General features: G+C 41.3%; 3 protein-coding genes across 3 annotated transcripts; 2 read left to right on the forward strand and 1 right to left on the reverse strand.

Moving 5' to 3' along the window:
- The first annotated feature begins 445 nt into the window (after positions 1-445).
- LOC106648118 (collagen alpha-1(III) chain-like) lies at positions 446-16,945 on the forward strand. Its single transcript, XM_023458325.1, is given in 7 exon segments — positions 446-580; positions 2,162-2,285; positions 12,570-13,172; positions 14,108-14,250; positions 15,314-15,754; positions 16,617-16,852; positions 16,942-16,945. Coding segments are annotated over 7 exon segments (1,686 nt in total).
- Positions 16,946-17,426: 481 nt separating this feature from the next.
- LOC106648362 (sec1 family domain-containing protein 2-like) lies at positions 17,427-20,110 on the forward strand. The gene is made up of 8 exons (XM_014365209.2): positions 17,427-17,752; positions 17,824-18,345; positions 18,418-18,597; positions 18,675-18,929; positions 18,996-19,356; positions 19,454-19,562; positions 19,639-19,767; positions 19,853-20,110. The coding sequence occupies exons 1-8, from the start codon at positions 17,561-17,563 to the stop codon at positions 20,070-20,072; spliced, it is 1,968 nt and encodes a 655-aa protein (XP_014220695.1). The 5' UTR covers positions 17,427-17,560; the 3' UTR covers positions 20,073-20,110.
- A 13-nt stretch (positions 20,111-20,123) lies between these two features.
- LOC106648364 (DNA repair protein XRCC2-like) lies at positions 20,124-21,460 on the reverse strand. The gene is made up of 2 exons (XM_014365215.1): positions 21,134-21,460; positions 20,124-21,050 (listed from the first exon to the last, which is right to left on the reverse strand). The coding sequence occupies exon 2, from the start codon at positions 20,972-20,974 to the stop codon at positions 20,138-20,140; it is 837 nt and encodes a 278-aa protein (XP_014220701.1). The 5' UTR covers positions 20,975-21,050; positions 21,134-21,460; the 3' UTR covers positions 20,124-20,137.
- Positions 21,461-21,532: the final 72 nt, after the last annotated feature.

Consider the following 21,532-nt stretch of genomic DNA (forward strand, 5'->3'; position numbering starts at 1 on the left):
CAAATGATAAGCCAAAATGACGATGCCAAACCACCAAACCAAATTGAAATGAGTTTCGTCAAGTTTTCTCCGAAAATTTAAATAACATTTAAACTTTGTTACCACGATCTAGAAGTGATTGCTATTAGTAATGAATTGCAATGCATGCACGATATACACGATTGATTTTGTGTGACTGTAATTTACAAGAGTGTGAAACTATCAAAATAACACTCTATGTGGTATCAATAACCTTTTTTATTACTTATTTTTATAGCCTTACTTTTTTCCAGTATACAAATTAGATTTTTTTTAGTTTTTACAAATAAGAATTTTTAATTTTATACATTAAATTTTATAAATTATGAGTAATAATTTTGAGGGATTCAAACTTTATTTAGTTGGCAAGGAAAAATTTTGCGGTGAGTTTAATAGTATTATTACAATTGAAAATATTTATTATAAAATGTACATGAAAGTCTTTGTTTATGAAACAGATGTTACTGGAATAATAAGATCTATAGGCAAAGAAGGAAAATGGTGGAAAAATCGTGTCAAATCAGTTGACATTGAAGAACAGCCAGCTTCCAATAATGCAATGGTAAATTTTGAAAAATAGAATAAATCATTTACGATACTCTTGGCATAAGGCTCAATTTTATAGCTCTGTGCTCAACATTTAAATAACCCTAAGTCGCACCTTCTGGTAACGCAGAGTAAGGTTATTACATGAATGTAGGAGGGCAATGAGAACCACGCGATATCAGAAAATGTGAATTTTGCCACAGAAAAGCGAGCCATAAATGTAAACTAACAATCCTTAGCGCTATAAATAATTACACAATTGGTATATGAATCACTCATCCCATAATTTTTCGCCTCCATCTAAATAAAGCGCATATCAAATTCTGGTCAGCTCCTGTTGCATACTATGTGCACTCGGTTAAAGTCTGAACAAGGTCACTATTTCTCAAGGGAGGTCAAGGTGTATATGTAGAATTAGTGCACTATAGGATAGTCCATTCGGTATATCAGATTGAAATCACTACTTGGCTATACGATTTATTCGAGTAAGTCCAGACATTTTTGGTCGATAATAGCATTAGCAGTGAGTTGACTTTCTTGAAAAAATCATTACTGAGTTCGTTTCTCATTCTGGTGTACCGAGTAAGCACCGGACGCGGGTGCAACGATCGTGATAACGCACATAAACAAGATTCTATTCTGTACTATTCAACATTCAGGACAGGAGAAAATTGCGTATTGCTGCATTTTCAATGCATTGGTTGTCCGAAATCGTTAGTGACTTTACATTTTATTACATTTTACAATTTAATTTGATAGTTTTAATATCTACCTTTACTCTTTCTTGAACAATTTTTTTTCCGTAGGGGATGAAAAAAAAGATATAGTTAAAAATGTCCTTCTTCTATATATATAAAGCAGAAACGACGTCTGTTTGTATTTTATGTTCTTAAAAACTACCCGTACTATCGTTTTAAAATTTTTACCATACATTTACTATACCACTGTGAAGGTTTCTACGATCTTAGAATACATTTTTCTTTTTTTGTTTTTGACTTTTGAATTTTTTTCGTTTTTTATCACTTCGCACACACTCACCCGCTCCCCCACTCTCATCGCACCCTCACACTCAATGCTCATCGCTCATCGCTCATTGGTGATATTCAACAATTTTTAAAAAAGTTAATCCAGGATTCTTCAGTTTAATCGTTAAAAGGCTTTGTTTAAATTTCCCTTTCATACGCAAAGAAAGTTGTTGTCGTGCGATGAACGTTGCTTACTTCAAATCTTCTGTCATTCTTAATTGTCCTACCCTCAAGCACTTTTTTAAATATATTCCTGAATGTCTTTTTGCATAAAAAGGCTAAAATATTATTTTGTTTTTATAAATATTCTCCTACTCTTTGAAATTTAACGTGAGCGAAGCCACGACGGGTACCGCTAGTTTTTCATATTTCCCCACTTCGTATTCTTCCGAATAGCGGACACTTCCTAATAGCGGACAGTTTTCCAGGTTTCCACTACACGGTTTTGGATGTCCACTATAGAGAGATTTCACTGTATACATTACTTTTGGAAATTTTTCAAATTATTGTTTTGTTTTTTTTTATATTTTCTTAGAGATGATAATATATTTTAATTTTGTTTTATGTTGCAGATAAGACTAGATTTATGGAATAAGCATATCAAAATTCCTGTCAAAATTGGTGACACTATTAAAGTAAAAAGAGGAAAATCTTACTTTCACAGCGGCAAATTAGTAATAACTGTAAACAGACGCAGTAAAGTTTTTGTAGAAAAAAAATTGATTAAAGAATCGAATTAATTCCTTGCATGTTCGAGTAAAGTTATTTACATTTTTTTAAATAATTAGATGGTTTCACAAGCTCTTGGTTACGTCGAGCTTGAGGAATATGTAGATATATCAAACGATTTAGAATCGAAGAAAATAATGATAAAATGCGATCTGTAATGCCGAAATTCATGAGATTTATATTTTGGTCTGCTGGTCCTTCATCAGCAATGAACCTGTTGGAATTCCCCAAGACTCTACCCGCAAGAAGAAAGAGAAAGGGAAAGAGAGATAGAGAGAGGAGTGCATCCGGCGCAACAAAGATCTACCTGCCGTTAATTCACGATAAAAAAATTTCTGATTCGAGTGGGTATGATATGTACAGTCGACTGCTGAAAAAAAATTCACAGTATTTCATGTAAATGTCTCTTTTGATAAAGGACTGTTAAATTTTATTTTTAAAAAGTCCCAAATAAGATATTTAGTGCGTCATAAAACAACTCTCGTAAAGGACTAAAACAGACCCACTGGAAACTGATGTTTTTTTAGTCAACCTTAGATCAAACATAAATTTTTCATTTGATGGTCGTATAGATTTTAAAAAATCATTCTATTGAGTTCATCTTATACAAAGCGCGCATCTAAAGTAGTAATTGCAATAAAACAAAAGAAGCGCATACCATTTTTTTGAATTTTATGAAAATTTGACGTATGTTACACATACCAATTTTTCGTATTTTTAATAAGTTCAACAAAATTCTATCGTATATAAAAGTAAAAAAGAATATTGATCGAAAAAAAAACTCGAGTTTCGAAATTTTTAAAAAAATGCCAATACAATAAATGATTGCATGCCAATGCGTTAAAAATAACTATTTAAACACTATTAAAAGTGAGTATAATAATCGTAAAAGATCCAATGATGGAAATTAATTGCACACCCCCTGTATAAAATGAGCCGGTCAAAGCTATTATGTAGTAAAAGAAACAACGGAAAAGAAAGACAGAAACGGCAAGCCGTCCGGAGAAGCTGTCGGCTCGCCATATTCACGTGCGCTCGGGTATACGGGCACTTTGAACATTTTATACAGCATCAACCCCTCCGATCCAAGAGCGGCTCGAGCTTACTCTGCTTCTTTTCGTCAAGTATAAAGCGCCGCGCGTTTACTCGCAGCCTCTTTAATGAGATGTACCTTCCTCCCGATAGAATTTTTGTTAAGGTCACTTGTCGCCAGTTTACGCAGTTTGCGCTCGACATTTTTTTCTCTTCCTTTTCTTTCGGCGATTTTAAGTCTCGTCCGCTGCGCTCGAGCGCATACACAGGCTCGCACACACATAGCCAGCGATTTATGGGACGCGCACGCAATTATTCTGCCAGTGGTACTATACAGGGTGGTGTTTTGTTTTCCTCGACTGCGCGCAAACAGTGTTAAGAGGGACGCAGCCGAGAGCAGAGCACAGGAGCAACACGAAAAAACGATTGAAATTTCCGATTCAACGAGAATACGCTCGCGATCGCGTATACGCGAGTGCTCCTGAATGCATGTGAATGTATACAAGGCATTCGCGATACACATACCTACATACATACGTACGTATAGATATATAACGAGAAGAAGGAAGAGATCTTTAATTGTATCGATTTAAATGTAAATGTATATCCGTCACAGATGTTTTACAAAATAAAGACATTAGGACGCGATAGTCACTCGCGCGTAAATCAAAGCAACTATATAGGTAGGCTCGCGCGCGTCTTCGTTACGTATATAAAGCTACGCACGCGCCTATCTCTTCGCGCAGTCGGGAGATTTATTAGAAATAAAAAGTAATATACCCTCGCGCGGGGCCGTTTATTACCAACGCCGAGATTATGATATATACTATATATGTATGTATGTATGTATGCGTGCACGTATACGAGCTTACGCAGAAAGAGGAAAATTTAGATATGAAAACATCGAGCCGTGAAAAATAAATGCCCGCGACTTTATCGAGCCTTAAATGCAAATTCTTCAGTAATTCAGGATTACATTTGACGCGCGCGGCCACGTACGCAGCTACTCGTTAGCGGGAAATTCTATATCTATGTATATATCATCTTTCTCGCAGTCTCTGTTAATTATAATTATCGCATACGTACAAAAGCGACCATCTTCCTCCTCTTTCTCGCTCGCTCGCTCGGCAGCCTATAAAACGGACTGCGAACGCGCTTCATTTCACATGCACGAATATTGTAATAACAGAAAAGCCTGGCTGCGACGCGCCGAGCCTCCCATTCCAATCGGGCCTAATAATGTAATATATATACAATTTCCAACGTTTCCGTTGGGAAGAAAGCTTCGGAGCGTACGACGCCTCTGTATCGGGAACTCGTTTGGCCGAGCTGTAGTAGCGAACCGAACGGCGCATCGATGCAGTATATATTCTCGTACGGGAGCTTATTATCTTTATCGCTAAGGTCGGTAAAATTAACTCGATTAGATGTGTACTGCGAGCAAGAATAAATATGAATTTGAAGTAGTATTTTTTGAAATTTATATCGACCGATCAATTGACTGAGGGCTTGACGTCGATTGAAACATCGAAATAATTCGAGAAAAATCCAATACTCATTTTCAAGGAGAAACAATAAAACTCACCCTGTGAAATTAATTTAAGACTCGACTTACATTATCGCACATTTTTGTCAATTTGATTGAAAACAGCATACTAAAATTAATACTGCTTTATCATAATGTTGCGTGGGGCATTTTCCAATCTGCTACTACATCTACATCCTCGAGCGCAAAAAATAATTTATTATTTGTGCATAGAATATATCATTTCAGTAAAAAATAAAGCTCAAGAGCAAGAAATGCATAAATTGCGAACGCGTCATGCAAAGCGGACTATTGCTATGGAGCGGCGCCATAACAATCATTTCAGATTAGTAACGCCGAAAGAGAGTAAAAGCCGTACGTGGTCAAAGAGAAGATGCACTACACAATCGCCTACGCGCGGAGTGTACCTAAAGAGTCACTCCAAAGAGAGAAAAATAGAAAAATGAAGAAATGAAAGAAAAAGAAGAGCGAAGCTTTCGTGTCTACCTTGACCTTGGCTGCTGTACTGCATGCTTATGCACATATACACGCGTTTTCTGTCTCTCTCTCTCTCTCTCTTTCTCTCTTTCTTTCTCTGCCTGTGCTCTAGTGGATCGAATCGGCCGATATCGCGTCCGCATCCGCAAAAAAGGACCAAGGAATTTTTTACGACGAGCCGATTTATACCGCATGAAAAACCAGTAGCTGCGCAGCAGCAGCGGGATAATTACCAGGGCGAGCTTTATATGCACGTGCGAGCTCATGTACGGGCTCGAGAAAAATAATAAGAATAGCGGACTATTGTGAGCGGATCGCCGGCTCGCATAGCAGCCAATCTCGAGCATGTGCAAAGAGGCATACCTATGGAGCTAAGGAGAACACCGTAAAGTAGCAGAATCCTTTGTGCGAGTGTAGCGTATGCTGTAGGACTCGGCAATAACGAGTACAATACTGCTCTGCTATAAGCCAGCGAGTCAAGGGTGTTTGTGAGCTACGGCACACACGCAACAGCCACATCGGAGCCAACCAACAGCCGCGTTCGATGCTTATTTACTCCGTTCGATGCTCCATTTCGCACAACTAATGGACTGCATGTATCTTTGCTTATCGACTTGTCTATTATCGACTATTATGTATTTCCGGTTACAGACTCGAATTCGAAGCTTGAAGATAGTAGGCGATTAGTTGGTGTTGAATAATTCTTACCTATCCCGAGTTTTTCACAAATCGACATTTCTTGTATTTTCAATTATAAAATATTTCGTTTTTTAACGGTGATCAACAGTAGATTATATAATTCTCTTACGAAAGGATAGATTGCAGTTATCCAAGTCATAATTTTTGTTTTTTACAGATCTTGATAAGCTTCCATACCCACCAATAAAACGGGTGTACCATCGATGAATCTCTCATTGACACATGATTTACAATTAAGTTACAAACGACAAATCACACGCGACAGCCTAGCGACTAAATTATAGAAGAAAAAGAAAAGACAGCTCGGCAAAAACCATTCAAACAAAAAGATACTGCATAAGCTGTAAGTTGAAAACTTTTTGCCACTTTGGAGTGCGAATGCAAATACAAACGTCCGCGCGCATACACGTGTGTGCTCTCGCACGCAGTCCCTCGCCCACGGCTGATTTATATTTCTTCCTCTTAAATGTGCGCTCGGCTCGTCTTTTTACATTGTATCGATAACGTCACACATGCACAGCGCGGTCATGAATTTCCACATTATGTTTGGCTTTTTTTTCGTCGTCGGTGGTTCATTGACTCGGCAAGAATACACATATGCGTTTAAGCTGCTTGGCTATACTGCACATGCTACAATGAGCCTGATGAATTTGAAAGAACATGAATATGTATAGGATATAACAAAGGCCATTTTCACACCATTTCAGGGGAGAGAAAGAGAAAAAGAAGCGAAAGGAGAGAATTACCCAGTGGTATAAATCCCGAGCAATAACATTACCTAGTTTACGATTACGAGGCCATACCACGTTGTATCTTCAACTTATACAGATTAAAATCAGTGAAAAATTTTTTCTATGCTAATGAAACGATCGCACTTAGCGCGGATGCTGCTGTTGGCGCGCAAAACGCTCGTTCCGAAAACTCGATTAGTTTCAAAGTGTCGTTATGGCTTCGATCTCGAGCGAAAGGATCGGCTTTGGCTCACCAATGAGTTTTAATAATCCTGGACGAGTAAATTCTTCCCATTTTTTCAGTTCGATTTTCCTCCATCTTCGATTGCCTAACAGGTAATAGCAAATAAAATTAAAAGAGGAAATCTCAATGAATTGGTCGTGGCAACGAAAGAGCAGTAGACAACGCCTCGCTTCAAAGAAGAGGAAAAATAAGTTGGTTTCGTTAATCAAGACTTTGCATATAATTTCACTTCAATATGATTCCTAATTCAGACCATTAGATTTGACCCATTGGTGAATTGTTTATTTATTTCCAACTCTTTCGGATACGTAATCGTCTACTTGCGACATTGAACTATCGTCTTGAGAAACTTGTATCCAATTATCACTTTCGCGATATGGGTCGCAGAAACAAAAGTTAAATCGGCAAGGCCAGAATTAAAGGAAAGAAATTTGCTCAGCGGCTGATTAAGTTGAAAGAAAACTGTTAGTGCTCTCGATACAGGCAATATATCGTCTCGACGATGTATCGCGTGCCGCCGCCGCAGCCACCGTTGTCCAGCGAGCAGAAAATACTTGAAAAAAGCTCCCAATCGGCGCAATCTATGCACGGATTCGCCAGGCGGAAAAATTAATCAAAGCTCTCGTATGCGCGCGACGTATACGGCAACTGGTTCTCGATAAGGCACACGCGCGTACCTACGTGTATATAAAATCTCTCGCAGCCATTATATATACAATAATAAAGGCGACTTTGAGAGGCTATTAATTAAGGGTAGCTAAAACGTTTGTTGTTGCACGTACGCAACGAAAATAGCACCGACTCGAAGTTGTGTTCCGCTCTCGGCTTCTATATACTGCGAGCGGAGATACAACTCGACGTCGCTTATTGAATTACGACGTCGATTAAAAATAAATCAGTAGTCGAGACATTTTTAATCGTCTATACGGAAAACTTGAAATTCTTCGAGATAACTGATAGAACTCGTGCGTATGTGTACATCGAGCCCGTAGAGAAACATGTTTCACCTATTGCCAAAGAAATTATTAACCCATCAGTTTTGTAGCTCAGTGCGCTTGCCGAACAACATATTTAATGTTTCAAGTGTCCAGTCACGGTATTGCGAAAGAAAAATGTAACGTATTGTTAAGGTGAATCAAAAGTGGCTGCACGTGCGCTGCGCCGAAGCTTAGCTCCAGGGGGCGTAAGATCGTTTCGATCAAGCGCACCTAGGCACGCACGTGAGCAAATATAAGTTCGTAGTATTATATATAGCAGCTACTGAGCAGTAGAACAAGTCGATGTTAGTCGGTCATTATTATTTAGTCGCGGCCTGGCTGCTGCTCGATGATCGCGTGCGGGAGGCACAAGAGCGAATCATTAGTTAACCGTATTTTTTAGCTCTTCTTTTTTTTTCTCAAGAGAGCGAGAGAAAGAGAGAGATTGAAACAATGACTCGGAGCGATTGTATAACAGCATTCCGCTGGCGAGTCCAAAAAAGAAGACTGCTGCATCACGGGATGGGTTTGCTCGACTCTGGCCGTTCGATGACTCGATCGTTGCGTCGACTCGCCGTGCAAGGGTGAGCCATGCGAGCAGCTGCATATCTGCCCAAAGGAGCCAGGCAAGGATCACTGCTTCGATCTTTCGGTGCACGGCTCTCGCATTCACTTAGTCAGTCTCTCAAGAGCAAGGACACGTAATATAATGTACGACGAGGCGCACAGCGATCGCTCGAGTTGGAAATGCAGTTGGCTCAAGACCTTGACCCTCGATTCGGCAGCTCTGTAGGATATAGTTGGGCCGTGGCGCGAGCCGCAAAACCGCGCCGAATCGACGCGCTTATTTTTTTAATACGCATACATTACAGGAAGGCGCATTATAACCCGACTGATTTGGCATGTACGGTTATAAGCCGTTAATGTATGCTGCTCCATCAGTCCCACAGTCAAGGAGCTTTACTTTACTTTTTTTTTCTTTCTTTCTTTCTTTCTTTCTCTTTCTCTGCTTTCCTCCGGGAATGTACTCTTTCGCTCTATAACGGAACGCGCCGTGTTTGTACTGTGCGTTGAGCGTATGTGCGGCGTCGTGCATGTGCAGCAAGCACGCGCCACTTCCGAGCTGCTTCTTCGCGCCTTTTCGATAAGAATACGCCTTTTTTTTAATGTCGCGTATCGAGAGTGCTCCTTGCGACTCGGATTGGATTTTTATGTACGAGCCTCCGACCCCTGCGCAAGAGAGAGAGAGGAAGACGGACAGAGAGGTTGCTGACCTATATTTTTGCGAATTTTCAGTTTTATCAAAATTAGCGTTTTGTCGCATGCACCTTTGATGGACATATTTAAACGCCTTACGGCATTTTTATACTCAGCGTCAGCTGGAGAAAGATTTTATTTTCAAAACTAATATAAGTCAGGAACGTTTCGGTCGTATCGTTGAATACCCCGGCCGATAAAACGTCGTTCGTCGACTGCATGTATACCCGAGAATTCTTCTTCCTCTGCTCTCTCGGGGTTTTTTCGCGAACCGCAAGAGATAAGAAATTATCCGAGCGAATTCCGAGGAAACATATTTCATGCATGTATAAAGTACACCGAGCGGCGGCAATGGTCGACATAATAGACGAAAATTCGCAAATTAAATAATTGTAATCGACGCCGTAATAAAAAGATTTTCAACCACATTCCACGCAGGCCTACGGCTCGCCGGGGCTGGAATTTTACGATATTACGATGCGAAATGGTTCGATATTAAAGTCGAGAGGCAACGTCGTCGTCGACAACACGGGCGGTGACTATTCGCGATCGTTTTGCAGCTCCTTTTTCAGATGTACGCAGATACGCAGCGCATACACCTATATATAGCGCGCCCAAGTACTTTATAATAATGTATTTGTAAACACCTCTCGTTCCTACGACGCGTTCTCTCTCGTGTAAGTACGCTCGACGAAACAGCGAGGCTTCTTCGCATTTTTCCCCTCATTCCTGCTTTTGTGCGTTCAGAGCACTGCAAAGACCGCGACGATATAAATCAGTCCCTTACGCGCTAACCACCCGTTCGGCGCGAGCCACCGAAAGCTTTGATACGTTTAAAAGCACCCGCGATAATGATCGCGGAGCGCCGACGTATAGCGACCACGATAAGGTGCATACGTACATGCATAGCGATCGTAACGCCGTGAAATTTTTCGCCAATTTACGCGGCTGATCGCGAGCAAGATAGCGCTTTAATCGCGTGCCATTATTCCTTTTTTAATTAATTTGTCCTTTTTCGCTTTGATTTTACGAGAGTATACGAGGTATTACGCACGGAAGCAAGGTATTACAATTTTGACACGAGATAATGATGTCATCGCCGTTCGGTTTATATTTAAAATGCGCGATGATTTACGCCTGCCTGCCTCTCGTAGCGCGTCGCGGCTGCAAATGTACCTTGTAAGCAGATTACACGCGAGAATTACAGAAACGACAACGTGTTTTTTCATCCACCGGAGCCGTGCATTCAAGAGAGGAAGCCCAAAATTCTCGAGGTGTGCTTGTGCGCACTCGAGCGAACATCGCTATAGAGGCCTCGATTTTCTCTCCTGGCTTGACAGCTGCGAAAAAATCGTGTATTTTTGACACTGCACGTAAGAAAAAATTTCATAACTTTGCGTGTAATCAGTCAAAGCTTACATTCGCTGAATCATCGGTATGCGCGCCCCAACCATCTCAAATCAGTCGACGCGTTCCGACGTTATTTAATACGAATCTATACGTGCGCTATGTTATCGTGCCCTTTCGTGCGCTCGCACGCAACTATAAAATCATGAATCATTCACTCGCACGAGGGTCTATTCCGGCGAAGAAAAATATAAACTGCTTCGGAGCAGAGCGAGACGACTCGAGAGTTAGATTGATCTTTAAAAAAAAAGTAAACGAAGCGAGCATTCAAAAGCAATGTGGCAATTGCATGTAATTATCACCTCGACAATAAAAATTCCAATGAGAAAATCTGCCTGCGTTGCGATGGAATGACAGCTACGATCGCATAACAAGCCGCGACTAGTCTCGCGCGAAATGCCTAATTTACGCTACCACTATGGCAGCAGCGCAAAGCGAATAAATAGGTGTAAAGTATAAAATGCAAGCTTAGACCCGAGCCTGCAGTGTCCGCGAATAAATATATGCCCGTATAACGCGGCGTAATGATTATGGCGATACGAGGCGCGACGTCGTACCGGTTATTACAATAACATTTCGCGCACGCACAGTCGAGATTTGTTAATGTCCCTCTGGTTACATGGCAGAAAGCCTCGTACCACTAGCTAGGATGGCCTCGACCTTCGATAATCCGCGTAAAGGATACCTCGTCGCTATCATCGTGTTGGTGTGCATTCGCCCGAGCGCGTGTGCATCTCGTTGCAATGTGTGCGTGTACGTGTGTGTGTGTGCCGATATTTTTTTTGGTCCAGAGAGAAAGAGAGACGAAGAGAAAGAGAGGAAAGAGAAAGAGAGGAAGAGAAGAGGAGCTTGGAGCCGGGGCAAAGAATCGCAGGATACGAAGAAGCTGCTTCTGCATTGGACGCGAGCACGGAGCCCCGAGGGTGGGGGCAGCCCTATGTAAGCCCTGGGTCAGACCCATGGACCGCACATCTTCGGTCGAGCCGTTGAACTGAGAATCCCCCGAGGACTCTCTGTCCGATTCGCGAGTCAGCTTTTTTCGAGCAGCCTAGTCTATATAAAAGTACGGTAGTGCGACTCTTCGGCACATTGGTTTTGGATTTTGGAGCTGCTTCGAGAGGACATAGAGAAGAAGAAATAAGAAGCAGAAAAGGATAACGCGAGTCGCTATGAAGTTGTTCGTGATCGCGTTGTGTCTGTTCGTGGTGGTGTCGGCCCGCGGGCCAAAGCGCGGCCGAGGAAGACAGCTTCGACGCCAGGAAGGTAAGTGTCTATATACTTTGCCGCTTTGCCGCTGCTATGCGCGAAAAGCTCCCCGAGTAAAAGCCACGCGCGCGCGCAATTCGAAGTCAATTTTTTCTTCTCCGCTTGGAGTTGCTAGAGCTGAAATACGGTGAAAATTTAACGGTCCTTTCTTGTCGAGTTGCTTTAGTACACGCTGTCAAGTAGTAGCTTCTGGTCGGCGCGTATGTACGCGGCAACGTTTCGTTAGCGGAGCTTTATGTAGTACTGTTCGAGCGCTGGGCTCTATTCAATGCTAATCAGGCCGCGGCCAGTCAGTCGAAGCGTACCGGATCGCCGCCGCTTGTTCGCCTTTATCGGAAGCTCGGGTCTACAACTAATGCACGACTTAGCCTTGATGCCATTTTTTCCTTTTTTCGTTTACCGCTATACGCGTTGTTGAGATTGTTTCATCCTCTGAACGCTTTTCATTTATTTCGAGTACTTTTAATCTAGTTATCCTCTCTATTGAAATTAATTATAAAAATATTTATAACACGAAGAAAAGATTTTCTTGGCTATAGCAAAATAATTGAAAGTCTTTTATTAAATTACTTATATTTTTCAATGCTCGATATGCCATTTAAAAATGTTTCGCAGCACCTGTAGCAGAGGCTTTTATTTGGGAACCTCCATCGAACTACGGTAACGTAGTTCCCGTTGCTCACGTCGAGTCTCGACAATACGGAGGACAACAGGGCGGCTACCCAGGCCAGGGCGGATATCCAGGCCAGCAAGGCGGTGGCGGCGGTTATCCCGGCCAAGGTGGAACGGGAGGCGCAGGTGGAGGCGGTCAGGGCGGTTACCCCGGTCAAGGTGGTGACGGAGGCAGTGGTGGAGCCGGCGGTTCCGGAGGTTCGGGTGGATCCGGCGGTTCCCCTGGTTCTGGAGGTTCGGGTGGATCCGGCGGTTCTGGCGGCTCCCCTGGTTCCGGTGGTTCCGGAGGCTCGGGCGGCGACGGAGGCGACAACGAGATCCCCCGACCGCTGCCGGGCAAGCCCAGCAAGCCCCAGAGACCCCCGGGCTGTCTGGCCGATCGCGGCCAGTTCCCCAGCTCCAAGAGCTGCGGCAGCTACATCAACTGCTGGGACGACGTGGCCATCGAGCAGAAATGCCCGAGCGGACTGCTGTTCAACGAGAAGCGCCAGTACTGCGACTTCCCGTACAACGTGAATTGCGGCAACAGGCCCAAGCCGTCGCAGAGTAAGTGCTGTTGATTTCTGTTTATTCTGTTGGCCTTCCATTAACGCGACGAGAGGCTCTCGCGAGCGCCGCATGCAAATGTGTTAATGTAATTACCACCGCGAGGAGTGACAAGTTTTGCTGGCCGCATATTGTCCGCTACGTGCTTGCTCTTGAGATTTGCATATCATGCGAATGGATAAGATAGAGGGAAAGAGAAAGAAAATACTCGGGGCCGTGTTGTTGCACGACACGATCGTCTCGACAACGTTTTCGAGCGGTTTCGCGATAAAATAAAGACAAAACGATGTCGCAGTCGTCGTTGGCCGAGCGACGTCTCGCTGCCGATGTGCTCGAGTAACGATCTCGATATCGAAATGACCCTTGCGAGCAGCACGATCTGATTATTAATCACGGCTGCTAACGAGCAAGCGACGCGAGCACCGACTAACAAAGAGGAATCGTTTTTCATATTTGAATAAAGCGCGGCGCGTTGAAAAAAAATAAAGCAAATACCTACGTTCGAGCACGAAAACAGAATATTCCGATCTGCACGTGAATAGCCGCGCAATAAAAGACGAATTTTTTGCTCTGTGACCTGTTCGGGGTGATCGAGGAGTAAAGTCCTGCAGGACTAACGAGCCTCTCTCGCTGCTGCTGCCTCGATAAATCTTGTCCAATCGCTGGGCTCGCTCGGCCGCTCGCTTGGAGCATAGCGAAATTTAAGAACCCCCCGCTATATGGACTCGGCGTCGTTTTTCTTTTTTGTGGTCATCTCACCGCGAGCGCGCATACATATATTCGCGTTGGTCCTCTCGCACGAGGCGAGAAAAAGAATGTATATAAAGACGCGAGACGAGCGCAGCGGCTCTTGCTTTTTTTCTCCGTCCTTTTTCGGGGGCAGCTGGCTTACGCTCGTATGTGCGTGCCGTGCGCGCGCACTAATGATGTTGCAGGGCCATCCTTGCCAAACAACTCGAAGCGCTGCCCAGATCCGAACGGCCGCTACCGCAGCTCCAGCAATTGCTCCGAGTTCTACGTCTGCGTCAATGGTCAGCCCATCAAATTCAATTGTCCCGAGGGCCTAGTTTACAGCGAGGTGAGTACAAGATCGTGGTGCGGCTTTAATTATTTTTTTATTCAATATGCCGTCGCAAAAACCTAAAGCAATAATTAATTGCTTTCGCGAATTTAATATGCACTTTTACGAGGGGATGGAAGCGAAGCTTTATTTCTTCCTTCAATGGTAAAAAATGGCAATAAAGTTTCCTATCGATTCGTTCCAATTAGCAGATCGCGCAATAGTGTGCCTATACTAGTATCATCCTTAAAAAGAAGATTGCGCGTATTGGTCGCCACTAAAGCGACATAAAAGTCCGTATCAAGCTCAACGCGTATCGCTTTTGGTACTCGCGCCGCGAGTACACAGACGCACCGGCGGATATTATCTCGGCGAGGGAGAAAAAAAAATCGATCAGCGAACGAAAGAGCGAAGAAAGAATAAGAAAGGATAATCTAATAAGAGCTGCAACGGGGTAAAAGAGCTGCTGCTGTTGCTACTTTTTATGGCGCTAGTCTCGAAGCTGTTTGGACGATACGCGCGGCATTACGGAATATTGAAATGCAAACGATGTAATTCGAAAAGGAATAAATGGATAGTCGGGCCGGACTAGCACCGATTCCGCTCGTATAAGTCGAAGCACGAGCTCGAAGTACGGTAATGGCCTCGAATCGACGAGTATATCCGAGCATGATATAAATTCGCGAGCCCGTCGGTGAGCGTATACGCATCCATAAAAGCACGTACATAGAGAGGTAAAAGGGACGTCTTTATTATTCGCGACTCTACGATCGAGTACTAGACGCAGAGGAAAAATAGACGAAGCTTTTATTGTACGTCCCGGCAATGGAGTACTAATTGGAGGATGTGCGCGCACACGATCGCCGACAACCCAAGTTGTTACTTTCGAAGCCCGAACAAGGTCCAACAAATGTTCCCTCCCGAACGAGTTCAGTGCCCGCGAAGAGAGAGAGAGAGAGAGAAAAAGAGGGAAAAGAAATATGGCACCTGCTCGCTGGGCCTCAAATAACCTCAAGACCACCATTGTCGGCGCAACACGTAGCCGGTCATTGAACCGATCGTCGCTTTTCTCGTTTCGCAGGAGAATCAGATCTGCGATTATCAGGAGAAGGTCGATTGCAAAGGACTAGCGACCCCCAGACCACCACCGACCACCACCGAGGCACCCACTCGACCACCCAGACCCAGCCCACCCCCGCAAGGAGGTAACAACAACAACAACAACAACAACAACAATAACCAAGGGGGCGGCGGCGGCTATCCCGGCCAACAGCAACCCGGCGGTGGCAGCGACGGTGGAAACAACAGTATCCCCGAGGAGGTAAACCCGAACCCCCCTTACGAGCCGAACCAGCCGGACCTGCCCGCACCCATCAACCCGTACCAGCAGCAGCAGGTGCAGCCCAGCAACACGTTCTTCAACAGAGGCCGACCCAGCGAGTTCTGGCAGCAGAGGCAGGCGCAGCTGCACTCGGACCTTCAGCAGGAGCTTCAGGTACGTCATATAACGCAATAAGCAACGGTAACTTTTGTCGCGCTCGAGTCCTCGTCTCCCTTTCGCATATAATAATACATATAAAATACATGTTATATCGCTACGCGTTGTCGTTGCACGAGCAAAGGCGCAATCGGAGCGAGAGAGAGAGAGAGAGAGAGAGAGAGAGAGAGAAGGGAAGGGACTCGCATCCGCGGCAGAGAAACACGCGTATACATTTATACGTGGGTAGGTACGAAGGCTCATAAGCTGCTGCATCGAGGGAGCCTCCGCAGATTCGTGCGGCCTTAATGATACGGAGAATTTACAATTTATATACTACTCGGACGGCATGTATATGGATGAGCAGCTCCTGCAGCCAACTGCATAAGGTCCCGAGCCAAGCTCGCTCCGACTCGCGAGTCTTTTTAATTTTTATTGCCTTTACAGTTAGCTGCTCCGCGCGCACGATTGTCGTTTTTCGAGCTCGCTCGATGCTGCACTGTCGCTGCGTCATCCTCGTCCTGTACGCACTCGACAATGCCATGTATACCTGCTTGTTATTACCTTTATCCCTCGTAATTTCGACGCTCTTCTTCTTTTTTTCCCGCGATCGTACGGTAAATTTAATCGGCGAATTTCGACGCGCCTACCTTCTTTCTACCCCCCTGGCCGCAATCGACGATCGAGAGACCGGACTCGTATACATGTATATGATCGAGAGTGCGGCCCGTTTTATGGCTCGCGCGGCTCCGTTCCTAATGATACGGTCGCCCGAAACTCGCCAAAATTATACACGTAACGAAAACGAAATTCTTTTTGCCGACCAAAGGAGCAGCAGCAGGTAGCCCTGCAAACGGCCCAACAAGCCGCCATCATTCAGGATAGGAGCGAGGTCGAGCTCGACGAGGACGTCGCCGAGGTCTCGACCACCATGATACCCGCCGGCCCGTGGGAGGTCTTCCACACGATTCCCCAGGAGTACGCCAAGGCCCCCTGCGAGAACGGCGAGCTGCACCGGCTCACCGAGAGCTGCTCGAGCGTCGTCGTCTGTAGAAATCGCCGGCCGCAGCTCATCAACTGCCAGACGGGTTACGCCTACGATCAGCCTTCCAACTCCTGCAGACCTTTCAACGTAGCCAAATGGTGAGTCCCTATTATCCTATACGTATTTACGATAAACAGATCCGAGCCAATTTATGCATTTACGACATTGTCTCTTGTTTCTGTTGCAGCTAGTTTATCATGAGAGACTACTTTACGAGCGATTGTTGACTGCGCGAGCGAATTTACATGAATAATGCATGTGCGAATCTGTTTTATTAACTTTTTAGTCAACTAATTGTAATTTGGTACATAGGTTTAAGAGTGACATGTTGATATAATTCATACCTTTTATTTCTTCCTCCTCCCTATATGCACCTAATTACGATAGGACGACGATTATAAACTCGATGTGGCTGATGAGAGACTCGGCGTTTATTCTTATATGAACGTTTATAGATTATTGTAATGTGTATGTTTTAATAATAAATTTAATTCTCAAACAAACAAAACCTGTACTTTTTTAATCGCTATTCTACACAAACTGCCTCTAAACACAATTCGTAATATTTTCTTTGAAACATGCGACGAGATGCGCCAACGGTCGAGTGCGCATCGACGCCGCCGCTTGCAGACGACATTACACGCGATTTAAAGACTTCCAGCTGTTTACGTTCGGCGCAATAAACACTTGTCTTTTCGTTCGAAAAATCGTCAATTTCGATCCACTGAGCCAACTCCTTGCTATTGCGATCGCGATAACGTGCCTTCTCATTTACCGAAATATGTAAAATATCGAAAAATCTAAAAATGTTTGGTGAAATTAAAGAATTCGCCCAAGCCTGCTGGAAGGAGGTCCTTGATTTGGCCGATGGTGCGGCTGTTTACATTGACCATCCGGCGACCGAATGCTTGCACTGGCACACCGGTGACAAAGCTTACTTGACTTTGAAGGATGCCGGTGCAGTATCGGTTCACGAATTGGCGCTCTATAATTTTCACGTGAGTCTCCGTACTGTAAACGACTCTTGGATAGTACTTTGAATACAAACTATTTTCTCAACTCTTTATAGAATCTTAAAGCCAAAAATGCTACCAAAGCCCTAATTATTTCAACGTCGACCGATACTCTGTTCTATCAGAGAACTTTGAAAGTTATCATTGAGAAAAACAATTTCCAAAAGTGTTATGTAGTATGTACAGCACATAAAAAAATTCTGCAATACACCTCCATCAAAACTAATGATGATATAGAAAGTGCAAATAGTTATGACTCTTTGAAAGATGACATTTTATACTGGATGAATGACAAAATGTTCACAGAAACTTCACAAGTTACAATGATATTCAAGCCAATTTTTATAGCTTGCTTGAAAAAAGATATTTTTGTAACGCCACCATTTGGAAATTTAATACCTTCCATTGATCAAGTTCTTTTACACGATTATGAAGCTGAGATTGATTTTTTAATAAGCTCTTTCCACACTCTATTTTCTTATTTCAATGTGACAGAAGATGTATTTTATTTAGGCAAATGTGGTCAATACGTTGCTGAAAAGATGAACCATTTTGATGCAGCAGTCAACAGAAGAAATGTATGACTTACTCTTGACTAATCAAAATGTAATACATTAAATATTTTTCAATTTCTTCTTTTTATATTGCAGCGTAATTCAGAACAAAAGAAAGTATCTCTGATATTTGTTGATAGACTTCTTGACTTATCTACAGCAACTAGCCATAACTCAGAATCAATGATGGGAAAAATTTTATGCACTTTGCCACATCTATCACACCACTATAATGATGTCGCAATCAATATGCAAGCAATGAATCTTAAAGATGAAGTGAATAATTTTTATTCATGTAATAATATGATTTCTTGCTGTGTACTGAATCAACATATGAATTGTAATGTTTTTAGGAAAGTAACTCTACTCTCATGGTCCCAGGATGCCTAGCTAATTCTGATGAGGCAATAATGAAAATTCTTTTTAACATGAAACAGAAAGAAGTTTTGACCTCTCTAAATAAAATGTTAATAGATATGTCAGAGGGAAGTCCTAAAACAAACAAAATTTCATCAAGAATTTCGGCTCATAGCTTGGAAAAAGGACTTCAAAAATTTAGAGAGACAGAAACTATTGAATCATTATGCAACAAGACAAAAAATGTGCAGGTTGTGTGATAATGCAAAATCAATCATCATTGAAACAATGCAATTTAACATTGAATTTTATTGTAGCTTATTTCCGCTGTGGTTCAAGCTTTAAAATCAAACAAAACTCCTCAAATTGATTTTATCATCAGTTTAGAAAAACTGATACTACAAAATTTAGCTGTGAGTGGAGATTCCTCAAGTATTTTATCTCAACTAAGTAATATTGTAAAAACAAGAGCTAGCCGAGGTTTGGATATGGATTATTTACTAGCACTTTTTATCCATTTATATGCAATGGCAGGACCAGATATCAAGTTTACTGAACAACAAGAAAAAAATTTCAGAGATTCTATGAGCAGTGCTATTTATGAAGATATAAACAAATGTAATGAAACTGACTTGATGGATGAATATTCAACATACTATCAAACATTATTATTATTAGGTAAATCAAAAACTTGAAATAGAACTTGAATTAGTTTTAAACATTACAATGTTATTTGAAATTGTTTATTGACTATATACGATTTAAATTATTACAGGTATCACTAACGAAGAATCTGCCAGAGAAATTTCTGATAAAATTACTGATAGAATAATGAATATATTGCACAAAGTATTGAATCAAAGAGAAATGCTTCAAAATTACAAGTATGTACAAATTATTTTGAAAATTTGTTTAAAACTTTTTTTTAACCGATTAATACACTGGTTTCTATCTACATAGGCAAGTAATGCATAAAACAAATCCTCGAGAAATGGCTAGACATGTTGGTTTATTAGAACAGCTTATCACTGATTTATTAGATGAAAAAAGGCCAGAAATACCTGACATAATTCTGGCATCAAAATCAAGGTAAATATAGTAATTATTTAACAAAAATGCTTTGATATGAGTTTATTCATATGACTAGAATGATTATACTTGATTTTTTTTTCAGTAATGCAACTCATGCAGATACAAAAGCTCATCCATGTGAAAATTCTTGGGTCATCATATATGTACTTGGTGGTATAACTCCAGACGAAATAAATATAATAGAAAATATAATAAATTCAAAAAATAACAATTCTCTAAGAGTAACTGTAGGTGGTACTAGATTATTAAGCCCTTTGGAAGTGGTGGATAAAATATTACTATCAAATATAACTAATGTATGAAAATAACTGAATAAAATACCTTATTTTTACAACATAAATATCACTCTTCTGTGAAAAATGATGTTTCAACTATTATTTATGAGCCACTTCAACTTAGTTTTAGTGATTTCATACTTTAATATTTTTATTTTATTTTTATATCTAACACTACAACTTAATTCATTACTTTTTTCATCTCTAACTAAGGAAATATCATAACTCAACAAATTCCTCAACTCGTAAGCATTTGAACTTTTGTGTTTTGAAACAAAGTCAATTGGTTTTGTGTACAGAGTCAAAATCTTAAATTCAGATGAAGATTTATGCACATTTTTCAATAATTTCAGTACAAATGAGTCATATGATAATTCAGTTTCCCTCTGCTGCCAATAATAGGCACTAATGCTGTCAATAATTATCAAGCCTATTTTTTTATTTTCTATTAAAATATTTTGAAGATTGTTGATTGTTACTAAAAATTGATAATAGTTATAGCAATGAATCATTTTCAACTTTGTTAAAGCACTTTTAACTTCTTCATCAAGTTTACTATGTCCTTCAAACTCTCTCATTTCGTTCAGGGCAGCTTCAAAAACAGCAGATATTTGAAATTGATTTTCAGTATTTATATAAAATACATCCATGTCCAAGCCATTGTATTTTGAAGGTAGTATAGACTTTGTAACAATTTGAACTAGTAACGATGGAACTCCACTCGACACTGAGCCTTTCACCTCAATTACGTCTTTGTTGCCGAGTTCGTTAAAAAATAAGATTGAATCCAAATCAACAACCGGTGGTCTTTGGATCAATCGCGATAACAATTGTACATACGTTTCAACTAATTCGGGTTTGCGTCGATCATTTGCTTTACTGCCTTCGTCGCGTAAAATGACATTCACATTATCGTCTTCGTCATCCATAATGAATGTATTTTCAAATATTTTTTAAAGAAACATTTTTCAGACTTTGAGGATAAAATCAGTTTCAAAATCTAACCTGAAAATAAACAACGAATTTTAGATTTTTTACGAAAATCTGCAATGTGATGAAAAATAGTTTATATACGTTATTCTATTTACTTTTGTAAGTGTTAGATGTAAATTATTTAAACTTGCATTATTGTCGTTTGTTTGAGCACTCAATAAAACAAAACAAAATTTAAGGACGAATAACGATTTTTAGGGACGTGACTTTAATGAAAAAAAGACAGAAACAGCAGAAGAAAAAAATGTAATGGGACAAAATTATTTGTCGGTGACCGTGAATATTTTGAATCCTAGTTCGAATCATAAGTCAAAAAAACGTAATAATTAACTTATAATAGAATATTATTTAAACAGCAACAGTTATAAATACAATTATCGCATATGTAATTTATACATCCATAACATTTAAAACACTTTTATAATAATTCTCATTTATGGTATACATTGTGAGTGAAACCAGAATTAACAGTCATAATACAAATTTGTTATGAT

Source organism: Trichogramma pretiosum, unplaced genomic scaffold (genome assembly GCF_000599845.2).
Source record: "Trichogramma pretiosum strain Unisexual culture from Peru unplaced genomic scaffold, Tpre_2.0 scaffold48, whole genome shotgun sequence".
NCBI classification, from domain to species: Eukaryota; Metazoa; Arthropoda; class Insecta; order Hymenoptera; family Trichogrammatidae; genus Trichogramma; species Trichogramma pretiosum.

What these genes read in the sequence shown, in the direction of transcription:
- LOC106648364 (XM_014365215.1), bottom strand. Translation starts at nt 20,974, where the DNA reads ATGGATGACGAAGACGATAATGTGAATGTCATTTTACGCGACGAAGGC.
- LOC106648362 (XM_014365209.2), top strand. Translation starts at nt 17,561, where the DNA reads ATGTTTGGTGAAATTAAAGAATTCGCCCAAGCCTGCTGGAAGGAGGTC. An exon ending in CAGCAGTCAACAGAAGAAAT is followed by an intron (nt 18,346 to 18,417) that starts GTATGACTTACT and finishes TTTATATTGCAG; the next exon opens with CGTAATTCAGAACAAAAGAA. An exon ending in CAATGAATCTTAAAGATGAA is followed by an intron (nt 18,598 to 18,674) that starts GTGAATAATTTT and finishes TAATGTTTTTAG; the next exon opens with GAAAGTAACTCTACTCTCAT.